The following is a 17811-nucleotide window of genomic DNA, read 5'->3' as shown; positions in this document are numbered from 1 at the left end:
TCTACCTGCAACACAAGTGCAGTTGAAGCGGTTCGAAGGGCAGCTCACACCACTTTCCCAAGGACAACTTAGAATGGGCAATGAATGCTGGCTAGGCAGCGATACCCCCGTGCCTAGAATGAATACTTTTAAAAATCGGAATGTTGATGTTATATGATGTATCTCTGCGAGAAACTGGCATATTACTTGAAAAACTGCCCAGGCCTGTTTCATATATGCAAAACAATCGTGGACGCAGCAGACACAAATGTTGGCGAAAATTACTGTGAAATCAATCTAACTTTTAGCAAGATAAATGATACTGCGGATGATGGAAATCTACAATGTAAAGAAAGGACACAGAAAATCCTGGAGGAACTCAGCAGGTATACAAGCAAAAACAATAAAGCAAATTACTACCTGAATTGCTGTAAATGCAAAGGGGATTGTACAGCGGGACCTCCGTGTCCTTGTGCACTAGTCCACGAAGCAAGCGGGTGCAGCAGGAGGTAATGAAGGTAAATTTATGTTGTCCTTCATCGTGAAGTGCTTTCGACGACAGGAGCAGGGATGTGTTGCAGTTACACAGGTCCTTGGTAAGGCCACACTTAGAATGTTTTCTGCAGTTTTGGTCTCCTTTTCTAAGGAAAGATGCTGTTGCCGTCGAGGGAATGCAGAGAAAGTTTACCAGGCTGATTCCTGGGGTGGCGGGACTGGCGATTGAGGAGAGATTGACAAGACTAGGATTGTTTTAGCTGGAGCTGAGACGAATGAAGGGGTTTCACTTCGAGACTTATAAGATGCTAACAGGGCTGGACCGGGTAGACATAGGGAGGATGGTCCTGAAGATAAATGTGTCCAGAAGCAGCGAGCACAGCCTAAGGATTCGGGGTAGACAATTCAGGAGGGCAGTGAGGAGACATTTCTTCACCTAAAGAGAGTTGAGTCTGTGGACTTCATTACCACAGCAAGTAGTTGATGTCAGAACATTGAATGTATTCAAAAGATGACTCGACATAACACTTGGAGCGATAGGGATGTAAGGTTATGGGCAGAAATCAGGATTAGACTATTGAGTTAGATGGTCAGCGATAATCGTGATGAATGGCGGAGCAGGCTTGAACAGCTGAATTGCCTCCTCCTGCTCGTATCTTCAACGTTTCTATGTTATAACAAAGTAAGAGAAGAAAATAGTCATGTCGAAGTTAAGTTGTGAGAGTGGCAGGAGGGGACGGAAAATGAATCGCAGCACTAGGGCTGGATTGTAGAATAGGTAAGAGGGCAGAGGAAAGTGTCTAAACGGCCCGTTTACCTGAACTAATGTTGCATTCATTTAAAACAAAATGGCGATAGTGCACATCAAAATAAATGAATATGATCCAGAGCCAACTGGCCCATGTAGCTGCAAGATGAGATGCAGTATGTCCAGAACATTGGCGAATCACTGAAAGTCAACAAGAATTAAAAGCAAGGCAATGGAGGAAGAATAATGCTGCTAATCAAGGATACAATTTCTGCAATATTTCGTGATGGTAATGGATTGGGACGTAATATCTGTTTTGGTAATGATAGGGAATGTTATGAATATAAGTCACTCGTTTGAATTGTCTACCTGCCCTCTTAACACATCCACAAAGTTGGATAAAATACACCGAAATATTGCGTAATTTCGATGAAGAGATGGCAAGAAGTGTGTGTGATTTTAATTTATATATGAAATGGAGCAATCAAATTAGCAGTTGTATCTTGGATTATGTGTTTATGGAATGCTTTGGAGGCTTTGTTGTTAATTATTTCTTGTTGCAACCGACCAGACAATATTTTGCATTCGACTTGTTATGTAACATAGAACATAGAACAGTACAGCTCAGAACAGGCCCTTCAGCCCACGATGTTGTGCCGACCATTGATCCTCATGTATGCACCCTCAAATTTCTGTGACCATCTGCATGTCCAGCAGTCTCTTAAATGACCCCCATGACCTTGCTTCCACAACTGCTGCTGGCAACACATTCCATGCTCTCACAACTCTCTGTGTAAAGAATCCGCCTCTGACATCCCCTCTATACTTTCCTCCACCCAGCTTAAAACTATGACTCCTCGTGTTCGCCATTTCTGCCCTGGGAAATAGTCTCTGGCTATCAACTCTATCTGTGCCTCTCATTACCTTGTATACTTCAATTAGGACCCCTCTCCTCCTCCTTTTCTCCAATGAAAAAAATCCGAGCTCAGTCAACCTCTCTTCATAAGATAAGCCCTCCAGTCCAGGCAGCATCCTGGTAAACCTCCTCTGAACCCTCTCCAAAGCATCCACATCTTTCCTATAATAGGGCGACCAGAACTGGACGCAGTGTTCCAAGTGCGGTCTAACCATTGTTTTAAAGAGCTGCAACAAGATCCCACGACTCTTAAACTCAATCCCCCTGTATATGAAAGCCAAAACACCATATGCTTTCTTAACAACCCTGTCCACTTGGGTGGCCATTTTAAGGGATCTATGTATCTGCACACCAAGATCCCTCTGTTCCTCCACACTGCCAAGAATCCTATCCTTAATCCTGTACTCAGCTTTCAAATTCGACCTTCCAAAATGCATCACCTCGCATTTATCCAGGTTGAACTCCATCTGCCACCTCTCAGCCCATCTCTGCATCCTGTCAATGTCCCGCTGCAGCCTACAACAGCCCTCTATACTGTCAACGACACCTCCGACCTTTGTGTCGTCTGCAAACTTGCTGACCCATCCTTAAATCCCTTCATCCAAGTCATTAATAAAAATTACAAACAGTAGAGGCCCAAGGACAGAGCCCTGTGGAACACCACTCACCACTGACTTCCAGGCAGAATATTTTCCTTCTACTACCACTCACTGCCTTCTGTTGGCCAGCCAATTCTGTATCCAGACAGTTAAGTTCCCCTGTATCCCATTCCTCCTGACCTTCTGAATGAGCCTACCATGGGGAACCTGATCAAATGCCTTACTGAAGTCCATATACACCACATCCACAGGTCGACCCTCATCAACTTTTCTCGTCACTTCCTCAAAGAACTCGATAAGGTTTGTGAGGCATGACCTGCCCCTCACAAAGCCGTGTTGACTGCATTTGATCAAGCCATGCTCTTCCAGATGGTCATAAATCCTATCCCTCTGAATCCTTTCTAACACCTTGCAGACGACAGACGTGAGACTTACTGGTCTGTAATTGTCGGGGATTTCCCTATTTCCTTTCTTGAAGAGAGGAATTACATTTGCCTCTCTCCAGTCCTCAGGTATGACTCCAGGAGGGAGAGTGAGTATGCAAAGATCCTCGCAAGTGGCGAAGCAATTGCATTTCTCGCTTCCCAAAGCAGATGAGGACAAATCTGGTCCGGGCCTGGCGACTTGTCAATCTTAATGTTTGACAAAATTTTCAGCACATCAGCTTCCTCTATCTCTATCCATTCCAGCATGCACACCTGCTCTTCAAAGGTTTCATTCACTACAAAGTTTGTAAAGAAAACAAAGTTTCGTAAAGACAGAAGCAAAAAACTCATTTAGGGCTTCCCCTACCTCCTCAGACTCCACACACAAGTTCCCTATGCTATCCCTGAACGGCCCTACTCTTTCTTTGACCATTCTCTTATTCCTCACATAAGTGTAAAATGCCTTTGTGTTTTCCCTAGTTCGTTCTGCCAAGCCTTTCTCGTGGCCCCTCCTGGCTCTCCTCAGGCCATTTTTGAGCTCCTTCCTTGCCTGCATGTAATCCTCTCTAGCTGAACTTGACCCTAGCTTCCTCCACCTTATGTAAGCTACCTTCTTCCTTTTCACAAGAAGCTCCACCGCTCTCGTCATCCAAGGTTCCTTTATCTTACCCCTTCTTGCCTGTCTCAGAGGGACATATTTACTCATCACTCGCAACAACTGTTCCTTAAACAGTCTCCGCATGTCTATAGTGCCTTTACCTTGGAACAATTGCTCCCAGTCCATGCTTCCTAACTCATGCCTAATTGCGTCATAGTTTCCTCTTCCCCAATTAAATATCCTCCCATTTTGCCTAATCCTCTCCTTCTCCATAGCTATGTAGAATGTGAGGCAGTTATGGTCACTATCACCAAAATGCTCTCCCACCACAAGATCTGATACCTGCCCCGGCTCGTTTCCGAGCACCAAGTCTAGAATGGCCTCTCCCCTCGTCGGCCTGTCAACGTACTGAGTTAGGAAACCCTCCTGAACACACCTTACAAAAACAGCTCCATTCAAATCTTCTGCTCGAAGGAGGTTCCAATCTATATTAGGAAAGTTAAAGTCACCCATTATAACAACCCTACTACATCCACACTTTTCCAAAATCTGTCGACCTATGCTTTCTTCAGTCTCCCTGCTGCTATTGGTGGGCCTGTAGTAAACCCCTAACGAGGTGACTACTTCCTTGCTGTTCCTAATTTCCCCCCATACTGACTCAGTAGGCAGATCTTCCTCGACAATGTAAGATTCTGTAGCTGTGATACCCTCTCTGATTAGTAGTGCTACACCCCCTCCTCTTTCACCCCTCCCTATTCTTTTTAAATGCTCTAAACCCTGGAACACCCAGCAACCATTCCTGCCCATGAGAAACCCATGTCTCTGTTATGGCCACAACATCATAGCACCAGGTACTGATCCATGCTCTAAGTTCATCACTTCTTTTCCTGATACTCCTTGCGTTAAAGCAAACACACTTTAACTGATCCCTTGGTTCCTTCCCAGGAAAATCCTTCCCACTAGCTGGTCTACCTCTTCCTACTGCCTCACCTGCATCAACTCTCACCTCCGGTATACACCTCAGGTTCCCACCCCCCTGCCGTACTAATTTAAACCCTCTCGATCTACTCGAGCAAACCTTCCACCCAGGACATTGGTCCCCTTCCAGTTCAGATGCAACCCGTCCTTCTTGTACAGGTCCCACCTTCCCCAGAAGGCATCCCAATTATCTACATATCTGAAGCCCTCCCTCCTACACCAGCTGCGCAGCCACGTGTTAAGCTGCGCCCGCTCCCTATTCCTCGCCTTGCTATCTCGTGGCACCGGTAGTTAACTAGAGAACACTACTCTGTTCGTCCTGCTTTGCAGCTTCCATCCTAACTCACTGAAATCACTTTTTATATCCTCCATCCTATTTCTGGCTATATCATTAGTGCCTATATATATATATGGTCACTGTTTTCCTTCCCGGCTGCCCCTCTGGTCCTCTTCACTTCCTCCGCTGCTCCCGATCCTTCTGTGAAAGAAAAAAAACACCGCTGCCCGCTACCGGTAAGTAATTTTAAAAATAAACTGCTTTACCTTAGCTGCAGTCTTCCGCGTCCGTCTTACCTCCGCTGCTGCTCGCACTCAAAATGGTGCAAGTTGACATAATTTATTAATGCCCTCAGTGCCAATGAACCCTTTGGCAGCAGCACCCAAAGTATAATCTAATAATGTTTTAACAAAGATGTAAGAAGTTGACAGGAACATCTATGTCTGGCAGATGGAGAAACTGGGGAGTTATCAAGTTATTCACTTCAGCAGTAAGGAAGACTAATTGGAGTATTACAAAGATGAAGGGCTTTGGAAATCGAAGGTCTAAAAGCATTTAGATATTCTGGTGCATGGTCACTATACAGGCAGGCACAGCCCGCACAGAAGAAGATGAATGGATAGTTTACTTTGTTATGGGAATATGGAGCATAAAGTACACATTCAATTGTATAAAACAGTGGTGAGCCCACATCTCGAACGCATTATTATTTTTATCATTATTATTATAACCTCCTTTCTTAAGGAAGGATGTAAATTTACTGGAAGTGGTTCTGAGGAGGTTTGCTGTCTTGATTCCTGAAATGTATCGGTTGTTTGCTATGGATAATTTTGACAGGCTGGGATTGTTTCCACAGAAATTAAGAGTGACTTGATTGGTGTGTGTGAGATGTCCTGAACAGTACAGTCAAGTTGAAAGTCGAAAGGATGCTTCCTCTTTTGGCTATGCCCAACTGATATGTTCTGCTTCAGAATAAGATATCTTGCATGAATAAAAGAGAAGAGCTGGTTGTCTCCCCTCAGTGATACATCCTATCCACGGTATCCTTGATCCTGGCATAGAGTGGCAACATGTCATTCTGCCGTTTTTAATGTATCCATTCGATATTAGAGTCACTGGCTGCACTAGTGTTTGTTGTACATGCCCAACTGACATGGGGAATATGCTGATTGTTATCTTCTGAAACCATTGCCGTTAATGGATGGCGTAAAGCAAGTTAGGATCAACTATGTTAAGAAAACAAAATGAGTCCCACGATTTTGATCCAAATATCATAAACGAATGGTGATATAGTTCCAGTCATTTTGCACCTGGGAGGTGTACTTTCAGCAGCGATGTTTCAATGAATCTGGTGATCTTCTCCTTCAATATATCAGCTAAATCCATGAGCCTGTAAATTTCAAAGATTCTATTCAAGAAATTGCAGGCAGTGACTAGAATGCATCATAGACTGTATAAACTGCTATCATTGAGCATCATGTGTTGCACGTGCATATTAGAGATGTTGAGTGGGGTGTATCTAAAACTTGTTGCTTGTCTTTGATGATTATGGATTTCCTGAGTGTTTATTTTTAAACCCTTTGAGCAGCTTTCATCCAGGCAAGTGGAGTATCTTCTATTATACACCTTTCTTGTGCTTTGTAGACAGCGGAAGGGCTTTTGGGATCAAGAGATGAGTCACTCGGTGCATGATACATAGCTTCAGACCTGCTTTGTTCTCATTCTGTTAACATCACTGGCCTGGTTTATTTTCTGGTAATGGTGAAAGACCAAATTGTTAATTGTTGGGAATTGGGCAATTTCAGACGAACTCTGAAGATAATTGATGATGTTGATAAAGAAAAGATTGGGCCCAAAACTCTACCTTAATGAATTTCTGAAGTTTGTCCGATGATTGATCTCCAGCGTCTTCCTTTCCGCTAAATATGACATCAATGCATGGCGCATTTTTTAACGGATTCTTATTTGTTCATTTTTACATTCTCTGTCAAATATGGCCTTGACGCGAACAGTAGTCACTCTGAACTCACTTCCAATATTCGGCTCTTTTCCTTCTTTTGCACAAATTTATCCCTAATAAAGAGGTCAGCGGCGTTGCAATCCCACTGTAAACTAAACTGAATTCAAATGCGCATTCGTAACGCATATGTTGCTGTATAGAGATAATGGGAACTGCAGATGCTGGAGATTCCAAGATAATAAAATGTGAGGCTGGATGAACACAGCAGGCCAAGCAGCATCTCAGGAGCACAAAAGCTGACGTTTCGGGCCTAGACCCTTCATCAGAGAGGGGGATGGGGGGAGGGAACTGGAATAAATAGGGAGAGAGGGGGAGGCGGACCGAAGATGGAGAGTAAAGAAGATAGGTGGAGAGGGTGTAGGTGGGGAGGTAGGGAGGGGATAGGTCAGTCCAGGGAAGACGGACAGGTCAAGGAGGTGGGATGAGGTTAGTAGGTAGCTGGGGGTGCGGCTTGGGGTGGGAGGAAGGGATGGGTGAGAGGAAGAACCGGTTAGGGAGGCAGAGACAGGTTGGACTGGTTTTGGGATGCAGTGGGTGGGGGGGAAGAGCTGGGCTGGTTGTGTGGTGCAGTGGGGGAAGGGGAGATTTTGAAACTGGTGAACTGCAGCCATATGGTATCAATGTGGACTTCACCAGTTTCAAAATCTCCCCTTCCCCCACTGCATCCCTCAACCAGCCCAGTTCATCCCCTCCCCCCACTGCACCACACAACCAGCCCAGCTCTTCCCCCCCACCCACTGCATCCCAAAACCAGTCCAACCTGTCTCTGCCTCCCTAACCGGTTCTTCCTCTCACCCATCCCTTCCTCCCACCCCAAGCCGCACCCCCAGCTACCTACTAACCTCATCCCACCTCCTTGACCTGTCCGTCTTCCCTGGACTGACCTATCCCCTCCCTACCTCCCCACCTACACCCACTCCACCTATCTTCTTTACTCTCCATCTTCGGTCCGCCTCCCCCTCTCTCCCTATTTATTCCAGTTCCCTCCCCCCATCCCCCTCTCTGATGAAGGGTCTAGGCCCGAAACGTCAGCTTTTGTGCTCCTGAGATGCTGCTTGGCCTGCTGTGTTCATCCAGCCTCACATTTTATTATGTTGCTGTATAGAATTGGCTTGGACCTGTTTCCTAGCATTGCAGCTGATGGACAGTGGCGTCGATCTTTCGCGTTTTATTTGCAGTCAGGATGTAGCTGGTGAACTTTCCTCACTGCGCAATTTGAACTACGCACTTACCACGATATTCTAAATCCTTACCGTGCCGTCAAGTCCTGACGTGAATTCGAATCTGTCGCCTTGTAGGCGAGCGTAACGATGGCAAAATCGCGACATTTTTTGTTACCATACGCTCATTATGCACCCAATAATGCGTCATTAATCTGCTCTCTTTTGAAATAGACTTATCGACGTCGGAAACGTTACAGCCTTGCCTTTGACATTTTTCACTCAATATCCTCCCCACACTTTGGATAGTATTCCAGTCCTGTTTCTATGGGAACATTTATTCTCCAGCGCCCTACCCTCCTGCGCATAGTGCGTAATATTCAAACTCCCGCACATGTGATATTGATAATACTTCTCACTCGCAGGAAAACGCTCACCCCCACATTTCCCGAAATTGCTCCCTCTTCTTCCTTCGCTGACAATGTTTTTTCGCCTCCCACGAAAATGACCGCTCATGTCCCTTCACTCCCCACTCACCTGCAGCAGGTCAGCGCAAAAAAAATCTAACTTTCCCCTAATATCTGCGACCTTCCCCTATCCAATCCGCAACACTGTCATCATTTTTGATATTAGTGTTCAGGAATGAAGAATTCTGGAATTTATGTCATACAGGTGGGCTGTGGGGAAGGAGGATGGTGGGGCTGGTGGGGAAGGGAGCACTGAGGTAAACTTTTTCGGGGAGGGGTCGCACCACAGCTGATGCGTTTCGCTTTGTACTCCTTCGTAGGATTCACATCCACCAAAGAAACTCAAAGTAAATTAACATTTTTTTTTAAAAATACGACTACTTATGGGAGGAACAGTCTTCTTGGATATAGCAGTCTGATTCCTTAGCCCCTGAAAGAATCAGGTAGTAGTCGGGTCGTGCACAACCATCAACAGAATGTTAAAACGCTTCGCATGAGTACGCACATGTGTGTGGTGGAACTCTTTCTACAACTAAAGGCCCATGGGCGACATTTGAGTCTTTGGCAAATAGCACTTATAAGGACTTTTATTAGGCACTACTCTTGCATGTGGTTTCAGTTTTAATGAAACGTAGGAGAAGTTGGGTTTGTGCTCCGAAGGGCAGAAACGAGAAAGGGAAAACCTACAAGAAATAGTTGAAATTATACGCTGTTTTTAATAGGCAAGTGAAAACAGATGTTTTCTCTCTTGAGTGGCGATTTAACGAAAGCCAGTTTTTTTTTTCTGAAATTACCAAATAACACATAGATAGTGCAGGCTCTCAGCCATTTGAATTTGCGATCCTGAACACATTACCTTGTTGAGTGATGGAATCAATTTGTATAGGAACTGATACGGGCAATTCATCATACATTTAACTTTGCGATTTTATAGGCCTATTGAGGAATAGAGCATAGGAATCAACTGGACAGCTTTCTCGGCGCGGCACATTGACATGCAGCCAAATGGCCACTTTCTGTACTTTTAAGATCTGTTTTATTCATTGGCCCTTTTGATTTGGATTGCGAATGTACTATTCTCATCGACAGATATTAAGTAATAAAGCAAAATACAAAGTGAAATTTTTCACAAATTGGAAATCAGGAAAGCAATCTTAAAATTTGAGGGTAAAACATATTGAAACTATATTGTAAACTGTGTTTCAGAAAATGCTATTGAGAATATTTAACTGTTTTGTTTTCTGGTCATCATTCTGATACGTTTCAATCTTAAAAGCACATATTGCCAGAAAGAAAACTTAATTGACGGAAAGTATTTGACAGTCACACATGTTTATAGGTCAAAGACACATGTGAATGGGGGACAAATGATAAATGTTAGTCACGATTTTTAGAAGTGTTTTCTTCAAGCAACAAATGAATACATTAGCGGTATTGAAATTTCTTTTTCATAAGTAGATGCTATTTATGTTGCACAAGGTTAATTAGAAAATATCTATGGCCTGAAACAGGCTCGCTTTAAGTGCTTGAATTGGGTTGGACTCTGCGTGACGCTTTCTACCAATAGAAAACACTGTTGTTCCGAGAGATCTACCCCTCCTTCACCTCTCATCGGACTCGAACAAGAAGACAAAGAACCTCTGCAGCTAAATATTGCGGCGTTGTTCTTCAAGGCGGAGGTTAAATATTCACGTTTATTTTCAACTTTAACATTGCTGTTTGCAGTTATTGTGGCTTTTCGAAGAAATAGCTGAGTGCAAACAGCTCAAGACAAATCCTTGTTCCGTATTCACGTCGGCTTCAGCAACAAAATAACATGACAGAGGAGCAGAGCATTAGCGCAGCATCGCGCACTCTGATTAATTTAATTCGCTTATTTCTCGTGACGGATGTCGTTTTTGGACAAATTCAGTATTCAGTTCCCGAGGAACTAGCGCATGGAGCTTTCGTGGGGAACATTGTTGAAGATTTAAATTTAAATATCAGGAGGCTGATTGCTCGGGAATTTCGTCTCGTCACTGATGGCACGAATAGATACTTCGATGTAAACCTCCGAAACGGGATTTTATTTGTCAATGAAATAATTGACAGGGAGCAAATCTGTGGGCATATTTCAACCTGCATAATTTCTTTTGAAGTCGTGATGGAAAAACCATTGGAAATATACAGTGTTGACGTGGAGGTAAGAGATATAAATGATAATTCACCCACTTTTGCAAAGAGCAAGATTTTCGTTGAAATCGCTGAATCATTTGCCCCAGGAGCGCGCTTTCCTGTGGAGGGCGCACACGATTTGGACGTAGCCACCAATTCTGTCAGCGCCTACCGGATCAGTTCGAATGAATACTTCGGTCTCAACACACAGACACGAAGTGACAGCAGTATAATTGTTGAGTTGATACTGGAGAAGTCATTGGATCGAGAAAAGGAATCGTCATTTCATCTAGTACTGACAGCGATGGACGCAGGCAATCCGCAGCGATCGGGTACAGCCGAAATAATAGTTACAGTTCTGGATGCTAATGACAACGCGCCTGTGTTCGAACACGAAAAATATGAAGTCAGCCTATTCGAGAACGTCTCGAAAGGCTTTCGGGTCATCCAGCTCAAAGCAAATGATGCAGATGAAGGGGCGAATGCTGAGGTACAGTACCTTTTCAATACACATACTTCTCAAAGAGTGCGTCAGCTGTTCAGGCTGAACGCAGAAAGTGGAGAAATTGAAGTTCAAGGTGTTCTAGACTTTGAAGATTCAATTGTTTACGAAATTGAAGTACAAGCTACGGACAAAGGCACCTTAGCACTGGCGGGACACACTCAAGTCCGAGTCACGTTAATTGATGTCAATGACAATGCTCCCGAAGTTAAAGTGACCTCAGTATCCAACGCAATCCCCGAAAATGCGACATTAGGTACTACAATAGCTTTAATTAGTGTAACGGACAGAGATACTGGCGACAATGGGAGAACTGATTGTCAAGTGCCCATGAAGATTCCTTTTAAACTCCATGAATCTCTCAAGAACCAGTATAAGTTAATTACCAGTGGCATCCTAGATCGTGAAATGGTTCCTTTTTACAACGTGTCTATCGTAGCCTGGGACGCTGGGACTCCACGTCTTTACACAAATAAATCTATAGTGGTGTCCGTAACAGATATAAATGATAATGCGCCAAGATTTACGCAATCTTCATATGCTGTATATGTGAAGGAGAACAATGCTCGGGGTTCTTCATTTTTTACAGTTACGGCTTTGGATCCTGATTTTGGAGAAAATTCGCGCGTATCCTATTCTATTCTGGGTAACCAATACGAAGATGTTTCAGTTCCAAATTATATTGATATTAATTCCAACGATGGCAATATCTATGCGCTACGTTCTTTTGACTATGAAGAAATAAAAAGTTTTCAAGTTCTCGTGCAAGCAACGGATAACGGAATTCCTAAATTGAGTAGCAGCACTACTGTTACTGTGACTATTCTTGATGAAAATGACAATGCTCCCGTAATTATTTCTCCTTTAGTGAGAAATGGTTCAGCTACATTGCGAAAGGTACCTCAGGCAGCATTTCCCGGATATTTAATTGCCAAGGTAATTGCATCTGACGCGGATTCTGGCCAGAATGCAAAACTTTCCTTTCAATTACTTGGAGCCACTGACACTGGCCTAGTCAGCTTAGGGTTTCACTCTGGGGAAATCAAGTTAGCACGGGCACTTACTGATAAAGATCTCACTACACAACGTCTGAATGTCCTCGTGAAGGATAATGGGGAGCCAAACCTTTCGAAGAAGGTCTCCCTTTACTTTTCAATAATGAGCAGCGCTAATGAAACATTCGTTGAATCTCGTGATTTGCTCAAGAAAACTGAATACATCTCATATTTTAACTTGTACTTAATAATTATTCTGGGGACAATTTCCCTGATATTTTTTGTGACAATTATCGTCCTTCTTATCGTTAAACTGCGTCAAGGTACAAATGTTCGTCGTTACAATTCTGGCTTTTGTTGTGCGCGTTCACAGTCCCTGGATAATTGTAATCAGAGACAGATTCCAGGAGAATATCTGAACTATCTTGGAGATAATCAGACAATCTCCGTTCGTGATCGCCAGCGTTGCAGGATGTATTTATCCGCAAGTTCGCCGGGGACTGACTTTTTCTTCATGAAACCTTTCGATGCAACTTTGCCCTGTACTGAGGTGAAGGATAATAGTATAAACAGCTCGACAGAGGGACCTAAGGAAACAATTTCATTGAACGACAAGTATCGCAAAAAGGAACAGTTAAATATACGTGGCCAAGATTGTTTCAAATGTGAGTTCAGTTCTCAAAGTCTGCTGCGTTTTCTAAGAATTCGTTAAAGAAAGCTTCAAAAGTGCGAAAGTAGATTGAATCTCAAGCTATTTTCCAATGTCTGTTCTACAGTAATAATAACGTCATCCACGTCTTCCCAGGTTTCTTCTTTTAATTGGACATATGACTGTGAAATCTTTGTTGTTTACTACAGGATTAAATTAATGTCTCTCAGTCGTGTTTTAACATGGTTCATTCATAAGAATCAAGTAGCAGTTTTCATTTTCTGACATTTCCCTCGTTGTGAAAATGCATAGGGTTAGGTTGATAAAATGTTCTAGACTTACAGGTGATGCTAAGCATAGTCGTACCATCATATCGTCTGTATATCCTTTTGGATTTTCACCGATGCCAATGTCAATGCAATCAGTTCTGTTCAAAGTAAACCACAGGACAATAGAGAAGGGTGGAAATCAACACTGAGTACACATTGTGTACAATAGGAAAGCTGAGGAGAGCGAGGAACATTCAGATATGGCTCGTCATCTTCGGGCTATGTACGCCACTTCCAGGAAATCGAAAAGGCAGTCTGCTTTTTTTTTGAGAAAGGGGACGGATGGGACGATGGTCGTGCATGGTGGATGTCACGGCGGTCCTGATTTAGTCAGTGCATCGACAGAATGTTCCGCCCGACCAGACTTCACCAAAACTACTATCAAAGTATATGCTGGTCGATCCTGAGCCAATGTGCCGGGTGTAACCTTTATCGCGATCCGTTTCGCACAATCAATTGAACAATGCCCTAAAAAAAGGAACTCGTTATAGAATCAGATTTGAATATTGAAGTGAGAATAGTTTTTTATAACATTAGGGCGCAACCTCAGAAAGGCTCCAAAGGATGAATGCTATAACGTAGGCCCGACTGTCAGCCATAAATTTCGTTGCAATGTTGATGTGAAAATTAAGTTTTCACTTTTTTTTTTGGGACGATTCCTTCTTTCCCCACCGCTAACTGAAAAGAAAATTAATGAAAATGTCTAAAACAGTTAAACATTTCGCACAATATTTCGCGCAAAACTAATAGAGTGAAATATGTTTGATCGCCAATCCATTGTTGACAGTGAGATACATCAACGGCGTAATGAAAAAATGCCCAGCGATATTCATTTTATTACCTTAATCAACGTTTCGCGCGTAAATATTGTGTGTTAATACACGTTAGTCCAGTCAGATTCTTGTTGCAGCAATATCAGAGCGCCTTTAAAGCAGTGTGGAATTTTTCATGTTCATTGACGCTAGAGTTGAACCACAAGGATTGTAACCCAAATACATATTGTGTATTGAGACGATTAGATTTTGCTTCGTGTGCATGAATTCCAATATAATATGCTCCGAACAGCGATGAGAAATATTTATTGTAGTAATGAACTTATTCATTAACTACATTTTGTCCCTTCTATAGTTATAAACGGATGAAAAGCAAAAGGATAAATAATTTTACAAATGATCTTTGGAGTTTTGTTTTCCTAGTATTAATGGGATTTAATTGCGGTAGCTGTATTTCAATTCAATCAGTTGAAAGTTTTATGGTTCATTTTCCTGCCATGTAGTTACAACACGGAGACACGGTTTGTATCTATGCACTTCGCTTAATACTATTCATGTATTATTTAAGCTAAAATTAAAATGTTTTATCTTTTATGCTACAGCATAGAACAACAAAATTTGGAAGATGGCAGCCTTCACTGGAATTCCCAAAATGATCAACAGCAAATCATCAATGCCATTGCAGCAACACCCAACTAATGTTTTCTGTATATGTGTCCTGGAAGGATTTCTTTATAATGACTTCATTATCCAATATGCTTTTAATGATATTACGGAATTTCGTAATTTATAAATTGGTAATAAATTTGCGTGTTTTTTTTTGTCAGGTCACATGTAAATTTTGAGCTCAAATTCTGTTTTGAATTCCTTTCATCAAAGAGACAACTGAAATGATCAGTACTGTGTAAGACTGTTATGCACGTAATTATTGTAAGATATTTTGAAGAAACTTGTAAATTGTATCCTGTAGATTTGTTAACCATTGACAGATATACATTTATGGACCCGTAAGCTAACAATCTGCCTGTTATGCATGAAAAGGTGCAACATGCAGCCAGCAATAAAAGCTGTGAGTGAAACAATAGGTCTTGGATGAAACAAATACTTGGATAAGTTTGACGAAGAACCATTCTCATCAAAAATACTCATGCATTCATTAATGAAATTTCTTCAACCTTATTCACTTGTGAGATGTGGATGGCGCTGGCTGGGTTGGCGTTTATTGCCCCATACTAGATACCATTGAACAGGTGATGGTGAGACTAATTTGAAATCGTGAAACCAGATTTATTTTGCTAGATATAATATTTAATAGAGACTATTAAAATTCTTAATTACTATGAATCATATTTAACAAAATTCTGATTTTTGTGGCAACGTATCAAAACATGAGGAATTTACATCCAAGATTAATCAACAGGTATGAATTACGAAATGAAAATGTTAGTCTACGATCATCTATAAACATTCAAACACACGAACTAGGATCAGAAATAAGCTATTAAACTCTTCTTAGCGGATTTTTTTTTCATATTTAAATATGACTAGAGAAAGTTACCCTTGGTATTTATAGAAATATGACCATTCAATAAAAGTAAATTATTGCAGATTGTGAAGATCTGAGGTTTCTTTTTAATGTTATAGAAACTAATCAGAGTTGTGAAGTTACCAGAGAGTCTGGACCGATTGTCCCAGAAAGGAAATAGGATTAGTAAAGTAAAATTGTTGTTATCCAGAGTGAGCAAGATTGCCTGAATAGGCTCCTAATGTGGTCTAAACGTCTTCTGGTCTACGAAAATGCCAGGATTTGTGGAGAGATGAATAGTGTTTTTAAGAGTCTGCTTTAAAACTGAAGAGGGCTAGAAAATTCTAAAGAAAGGCTCCGACACAAAACGTCAGCTTTCCTGCTCCTTTGATACTTCCTGGCATGTTCTAGCTCCACACTGTGTTATCTCAGGGCTACACAATGATGGTTTCACATTGTTGCCAAAGAAGTCTAGTAGAAAGTGCAGTAGATTGTGATTGTGTCAAGAGCAAAGGTCACGTAAATTATTAATGGCAAAATTGCCACCTGTTCTCTCGTTCCTCCTCGCCTTTGTGAGCTGCATGAAAAAAAGTAATTTTCCATCTGATTCCATTCTGAAGATGAGTCACCTTCAACACAAAATGTTAACAACATTTCTCTCTTCACAGATGCTCTTAGGCTTGTTGAGCTTCGCGAGCACTTTCTGATGTTATATGAAAATATTTAACTTTGCTTGGCTCCATCCTTTTGATCTCAGCAGCTCTGGAAGTGCATTAGGTGGCTTTCCTCAATTTTCTTTTTAAATGAACCTTAAATAAACTACCTCACCAGTACTCATTCAGAAAATACATCACCAGATTAAATTGTTTTTCCTGTTTCCTAAAGCATACCTAGCTTCCCTTAAATCATTTTTGAAATGGTGGAATAATCCAACAGGGGATCGTGAACAGCTGATCCTGCACCACCTAGGAAAATGTAAGGTAGTTTTATTGAAATATTGATATGACATTATGTCTTAGGATGGAAGTAGTGAAGATGTCTTTCTTTAGTAGTAAAGAAAAGCTCTGTGACATGCTTTAAGACTAATTGATTTCCCTCCCGAGAAAGACTGAGTTTTCTTTAATTCTTTTGCGGATTCTCCAGAATATTTTTCTTCTAAAATGAGAAATTCTATTCTGAAAATAAGCCCATGCCCGAGCAGATGGGTTTTTGATAAATGAAGGAGTCGAAGGCTATGAGTAGACAGAAGTATGGTTGAAATCATAACGGTATCAAGTAGTAAGATATTTAATCCTGGTGCAATTGCATTGGAGGGTTAATCTGCTGTTGCGTCCTAACCTATATCCCAATAAAGCTGTGTTGTAATTTCATTTTCTTTTACCTAACAATAAGTAGGTAGAAATTATTTTTAAAAATCACGATGTATAAATAAATTTTCAAAAAGGAAAACAGCAACTGAAATTGAAATGATAACATGAACACAATTTCATAGGAGGCTACCAAACAAAAGTTGAATCTGAATCTCACAGTGGTGCATTAGGGTAGATAACTCCAGTTTATTGTTCAAAAAGTTATGTTTTGTGAAGGATTTATTTGGGAAATGACAAAATGAGATTCCCTGCCAGCGTTTGGGAATTTTATCAAATGTAACAACTTGGATTTTGCAGAAAGGCCAAAGTTCTTTTCGCTATAATTTGATAATACAATTAAGTAATTGTTTTGTGTGTTTATTTTAACATTGCATGCAACTGGAATGTTAATTGAATAAGATAACAAAGTGGCTAGCTGGTCCATGGTTATTATAAAGACAAATTATTTAAGTATATATAAACACCGACTACTAAATCTGTAAAGATCATGCCAAGAAATGCTTCCCAAAATCTCTTGACAGTGAAATGCATAGCTACACGAATCATACACCTTGTGGCCAAAAGAGAAATTTTACATCAAAAATAAATATATGTTGAGTTACATGATATCTTGTATTTTTTTGGTAAATGTGACATGTAGAAAGAATATTATGCACGCACAACTTGGACATACATCTTACAATTTCGTGTCTTTTCTGTTGGATGACGAGCACAGATATCAGAAGACATTTGCGCAGTGATGGTCCAGGTGTTCACGCAATTCTTATAGTCTAGGTGCAGGCCAATCGGTCTATTCAACCCTATTCAAGAGCATTGCACCCTGACCCAGTGACCTACGTTCTCCCTCTAATC

General features: G+C 41.6%; 1 protein-coding gene across 1 annotated transcript; it reads left to right on the top strand.

Annotated features, from left to right (window-relative positions):
- The first annotated feature begins 10478 nt into the window (after positions 1–10478).
- LOC125458280 (protocadherin gamma-A11-like) lies at positions 10479–17551 on the top strand. The gene is made up of 2 exons (XM_048543436.2): positions 10479–12978; positions 14667–17551. Exons 1-2 carry the CDS (start codon positions 10479–10481, stop codon positions 14669–14671), a joined length of 2505 nt encoding a protein of 834 aa, XP_048399393.2. The 3' UTR covers positions 14672–17551.
- Positions 17552–17811: the final 260 nt, after the last annotated feature.

This window comes from Stegostoma tigrinum, chromosome 13 (assembly GCF_030684315.1).
Source record: "Stegostoma tigrinum isolate sSteTig4 chromosome 13, sSteTig4.hap1, whole genome shotgun sequence".
NCBI lineage: Eukaryota > Metazoa > Chordata > Chondrichthyes > Orectolobiformes > Stegostomatidae > Stegostoma > Stegostoma tigrinum.
The sequence above is the reverse complement of the archived record's forward strand: the minus strand, read 5'-3'. Positions and strand labels throughout refer to the sequence as shown.

Excerpts from the sequence above, each read along its gene's own strand:
- LOC125458280 (XM_048543436.2), top strand. The coding sequence starts at position 10,479 with ATGACAGAGGAGCAGAGCATTAGCGCAGCATCGCGCACTCTGATTAAT.